Source organism: Suncus etruscus, chromosome 3 (assembly GCF_024139225.1).
Source record: "Suncus etruscus isolate mSunEtr1 chromosome 3, mSunEtr1.pri.cur, whole genome shotgun sequence".
Taxonomy (NCBI): Eukaryota; Metazoa; Chordata; class Mammalia; order Eulipotyphla; family Soricidae; genus Suncus; species Suncus etruscus.
Window position 1 is genome coordinate 84,574,027 of NC_064850.1, and position 6,000 is coordinate 84,580,026.

The 6,000-nt window shown below is 36.5% G+C and overlaps 1 protein-coding gene across 1 annotated transcript in view; it reads right to left on the bottom strand.

Moving 5' to 3' along the window:
• The window catches only part of MAMDC2 (MAM domain containing 2), a 127,327-nt gene that overhangs the window by 45,233 nt on the left and 76,094 nt on the right, over positions 1–6,000 (bottom strand). Inside the window, exon 5 of the mRNA XM_049770816.1 lies at positions 3,765–3,774. Coding sequence (XP_049626773.1) covers positions 3,765–3,774 — 10 coding nt within the window. The remainder of the gene's footprint in view (positions 1–3,764; positions 3,775–6,000) is intronic.

Sequence of the window (6,000 nt, forward strand, 5' to 3'; positions counted from 1 at the left end):
AGAAGTTAATAAGTTCAAGAACACAAAGTTTATTACTCAGAGTAGTTTGAGTCTAAACTACTGGCTAAGAACTACCATAATCATGTGAATGAATGAGGGAACTGGAAAGCCTGTTTAGAGTACAGGTGGGGATGGGGTGGGATGGAGGGAGATTTGGGACATTGGTGGTGGGAATACTCTTCAGATAAGGGGCTAATATCCAAAATATACAAGGCACTGACAGAACTTTACAAGAAAAAAAAATCTAATCTCATCAACAAATGGGGAGAAGAAATGAACAGGCAATTTGACAAAAAAGAAATACAAATGGCCAAAAGGCACATTAAAATATGCTCCACATCACTAATCATCAGAGAGATGCAAATCAAAATAACTATGAGGTACCTACCACCTTACACCACAGAGATTGGCACACATCACAAAGAATGAGAACAAGCAGTGATGGCGGGGATGTGGAGAGAAAGGAACTCTTTTTTTTTTTTTTTTGGTTTTTGGGTGCCTAGGTGTTACTCCAAGTTCTATGCTCAGAATTCAAACAACCGTCCTTCTGCATGCAAAATGCCTTGCCTCCGTGCTATCTCACTGGCCCTGAGAAAGGAACTCTTATTCACTGCTGTTCCAACCTTCATGGAAAGTGATATGGAGATTCCTCCAAAAATTGGAAATTGAGCTCCCATATGATCCAGCTATACCTCTCCTAGGGATATACCCTAGGAACACAAAAATACAATACAAAAATCCCTTTCTCAACCTATAGTCATTGCAGCACTATTTACCATAGCAAGACTCTGGAAACAACCAAGATGCCCTTCAACAGACGAATGGCTAAAGAAACTGTGGTACATATACACAATGGAATATTATGCAGCTGTCAGGAGAGATGAAGTCGTGAAATTTTCCTATACATGGTTGTACATGAAATCTATTGTGATGAGTGAAATAAGTCAGAGGAAGAGAGATAGACGCAGAATAGTTTCACTCATCTATAGACTTTAAGAAAAATAAAAGACTTTTTTTTGCAATAATTCTCAGAGACAAAAGAGAGGAGGGCTGGAAAGTCCAGCTCATGACATGAAGCTCACCAAAAAGAGTGATGAGTGCAGTTAGAGAAATAACTACATTAGGAACTATCATAACAATGTGAATGAATGAGGGAAGTAGAAAGCCTGTCTAGAGTACAGGCGAGGATGGGGAAGGGATGAGGGAGATTTAGAACATTGGTGATGGGAATGTTGCACTGGTGAAGGGGGGGGTGTTCTTTACATGACTGAAACCCAACTATAATCATATTTGTAATCAAGGTGTTTAAATTAAGATATTAATACAAAATTAAAAAAAAAGAAAGTCACAAAAAATATTTCAAAAACAAACAAAGGAAGTGAAGGACCTATACAAAGAAAACTGCAAAACAATGCTTCAAAAAATAAAAGAGGACATGAAGAAATGGAAACGTATATTCTTTTTATGGATTGGGAGGATTAAAATAATTCAAGTAGCAATACTGGAGGTCAGAGCAGTAGGTTGTTTGCCTTGCATATTCTAACTTAGGACAGACCACAGTTCGATCCCCTGGCATCCCATATGGTCCCTCAAGCCAGGAGCAGTCTCTGAGTGCATAACCAGGAGTAACCCCTGAGCATCATTGGGTGTGGCCCCAAAACAAACAAAAAAAATAGCAATACTCCCCAAAGCGTTGTATGGATTTAATGTACTCCTTATGAGAAGACTCATGACATTTTTCAAAAATGTCCATCAAATGCTCCTAAAATTCATATGTAGCAATATAATCCATGAAGAACTCAATTAATTTTTAGCAAAAAGAAGATGGGAGGCAACACTTTCCCCAACTTTAAATTTTACTATAAAGCAATAGTTATTAAAGCAGCATAGTCTTGGAACAAAGACAGATCCTCAGATCAATAGAATAGACTTGAATATTCTGAGATAGACTCCCAGGTATACAACCAGTTAATCTTTGATAGAGAGACAAGAAATACAAAGTGAAGCAAGGAATGTCTTCAACAAATCCTTCTGGGAAAACTGATCAACTACATGTAAAAATGTGAACTCAGACAGTCTGTTTAACACCATGATGAAGGTGTTTAATGAAAATAGATTAAAGACCTTGATATTAGACCCAAAACCATAAGGTACTAGAGAAAAATGTGGGCAGAACACTCCATGACATTGAAACTAACGTATCTTTAAGGATGAAGCATCACTGTTCAAGAAATTGGAAGCAAAGATAAACAAATGGGACTCCATTAAACTGAGAAGCTTTTTTATCTTAAAGGAAACAGTGACTAGGATACAAAGACTACCCATGGGAATGGGTTTTCTCCCATGGAATGGGAGAAACTATTCACCCAATACCCATCAGATAAGAGATTAATATTTAAGATATACAAAGCATCAATAGAAGTTAACAAGAAAAAAACTAATCTAATTAGATTTTTAATTAATCAATTTAATTTGATTGATCTAATCTAATCTCTTCATCCAAAGAAATACAGATGGCAAAAGGACACATGAAAAAATGCACCAAATCACTAATCATCAGGGAGATGTAAATAAAAATCACAATGGGATATCATCTCACACAACAGATACTGGCATATATCACAAAGAACAAGAACAATCACTGCTGGTGTGGATGCGGGGAGAAGAATGCTTCTGCTGGGAATGCAGATTGGTCCATCCTTTTTGGTAAACAATATGGATATTCTTCAAAAAACTAGAAGTTGAGCTCCTATATGATCTAGCAATAGCACTTTTTTGGGATATACCCTAGAAACCCAAAAACATCATGCAGAAAAGCCCTCTGCATTCCTATGTTTGTTGCAGTATTATATAAAATATCCAGAATCTGGAAACAACCCAAGGGCCCAAGAGCAGATAAGTCACTAAAAATTGCTTTACATCTAAACAATGGAATATTATGCAGTGTTTAGGAAAAATGAAATAAAATTTGCTTATACTTGAATGCATATGAAAATTATTATGATGATTGAAAAGAGTCAGTGTGAGAGAGATAAACATAGAATAATTTCACTCATTTGTGGGATGTAAGTATGTGGGATATAGTATGTTAATAATATTCAGAATCAATAAAGATGAGGGCCAGAGGATCAATTCATTGTAGGATGCTTCTCAGAAATAATGGAGCAGTACAGTTAGGATAAAGAAGAGTTAAAGATATAAAGATATAAAGAAGATATAGAAGATAGAAGAATGATAGTTTTTGACCACTCTGGACAAAAATGGGATGTTAAAAGGGGATAAAGTGATATGAATGGTATATACCCCTTCATTAACAATAGTGAGAATACGAGAGAGAGATGAGAGAAAGACAGAGAGAGAAGAGAGAGAGAGAGAGAGAAAAGCAAAATGTCTGACATGAGGTCAGCAGCAGAGGGCAGGAGAGGGTAGAAGAGGAACTGGGGACATTGGTGGAGGGAAATTAGCACTGGTAAATTGTGGTGCACTGGTGAATGACAGAAGCTGAATCATAAAGAGCTTTGTAATCATGGTGTTCAATAAAAAGTAGAATAAAGAATAAATCAATAGAATAACTAAATAGATGGATATAAAATAAAAAATAATGTATGATTTCAACAAGTTAGTGTTTATAATTTAGAAGGTTAATAGTTAAAGTCAAGTTGACATATGTTTTGTAGGCTTCCTTCCTTATAGAAGCACAATAACTAGCAATCAATTCTATCTTAAGTGAAAGTAAAATTATAAAGGCAAATTCAAAAATTTACTTTCCATGCTCTGAAACAAAAAATAAGAATTATATTAATAAAATGTGATAATGTCAATATTGCTCTGGGCTTCTTCAAAAAATAAATTCACTAAAGGATAAGGCCAATTTCACTTATGTTTGTTATTATTAATATAGAGGAATCTATTTTTCTAAGTTATTTCTTCTCTTATTCACCTTGAATTTATTTGCTCACCTATTTCCCTAAAAGTTAAAAAATATTTATAACTATTGAGTATATGGCAATTTCAAAATTGATCATGATAAAAGAATTTGAGTGTTCACTTAGAAAGAGAAACTAAATTGAGCACATATTTAGTTGAAATCATCATAGGAATAGACCCATGTAATTCTTGAGAGACTCACCTAGCCAGCTGATCTCACTGGGCCTTTACTAGGACCCCTAAAAATCACTGATGTAAGGATATAAACTCATTTGTTCAGCTCTACAGATCTTCAAATTTGTAGACTGCTTGGTCATTTAAGGGGCTGTTCAACACCTACATAATTTTAATTCAAATTTCCCAGTAGCAATATACAAAATACTAAGTAAATTTGTATTTGCTAAAAGGCAGGTTTTGTGGATTTGGGGAATCTGATGGTCAGGATGGAGGGAATGTTACATTGGTGGTGGGATTTGTGTTGGAATATTTTTTTTTTTTTTTTTTTTGGTTTTTGGGCCACACCCTGTGCCGCTCAAGGGTTACTCCTGGCTATGCGCTCAGAAGTTGCTCCTGGCTTCTTGGGGGACCATATGGGACACCGGGGGATCGAACCGCGGTCCGTCCTAGGCTAGCGCAGGCAAGGCAGGCACCTTACCTCCAGCGCCACCGCCCGGCCCCTGTGTTGGAATATTTAATGCCAGAAATAGCTGTATTATGAACATCCTGTAAACCATAGTGTCTAAATAAAAAGTTTATAAAAGAGAGAAATAAGGCAGTGAGCTCAAAAGGCTAAGGTCATGCACTGTTTATGTGAGCCCAGGGTTTGATCCTTGCCTCTAACTGGTCCCTTGAATACTGCTAGTTGTGGCCGCAAAACCAAACAAAATCTGAAACTATCATTGACAAGCATACCAATTACAAATAACATTAATGGTAAGGATATTTATATATTGATGATAAAGATGATGTGATGGTGATGATGTTTGTTTTGGGGTCCTTTCCCACCAATGCTCAAGAGTATATTCCTGGTTCTACACACATTTGAATCACATTTAGTGGCCTCAGGGCACCATACAGGATGCTGGGAATCAAATCTGAGTCTGCTTCGTGCAAGGCAATTTCTCTGTATAATCTCTCTGACCCTGGCATTTGTAAGTGTGAGGTGAGGACATTATACTAAGTGTGAATAGGCATGATTGGATATTGGTGTTTTTTTTTTTTTTTAATTTTCCTCCACAACTGCTTTGTGCAGAGTTTATTACTGTATCTGTGCTCAGGGATTACTCCTGGTGGACCGGGTGATCATATGGGCTGTGGGGATAGAACTCAGATCAATTACAGACAAGTTCCCTACTCATTATGCTATTGCTCTGACCCTACATAGTTAGATATGTATAGAATGGACACACAAAATTGATAAAAACATTAAAATTCTAACTAATAGATTTTGAACATTTTTCCCCACCTAAGAATTCCCTACTCTTTCACTCCAATATACCCTTTAAAGAGAAAGATGGAGATAAATGAGTGTTTTATTTTATTTCTTTACAAAAGTTAAATCTTAATACATCAGAACTGTACTGTGATAACAGAATATTATATCATCCTCTAAGAAAATAATAAGATTATTAAGAGAAATGACTATTCTGTTACATAAATTTTGAAGGATGAGATAACTGAAAAAATAAAGAAATTACATATGAGTTGATTAAGTAAATAATGCCCAGATTATTTCAGCCCTCAGCTTGTACCATCATAGTTTCAACTAACCTCTGCTAACAATTAGTTGAATCACCAGATATACTGCCAATAGATTTATTCAGATATTTGTTGTTGTTGGGTTTCTTTTTTGGGGGGGGGGTTGTCACACTGACTGTGCTCAGGGCTTACTCCTGGCTCTCTGCTTGGGGCTTAATTCTGGCTCTGAGCTAAGGGATCTACACTCAGGGATCACTCCTCAGGTACTGAGTGTTGGGAGATCAAACCCGCGTTGGCTGTTTGAAAGACAAGTGCTCTATCCTCTGTACTTCTCTGGCCCTGCATTTTGAATTGCAGAGGTGGAAGTGGAGCTTG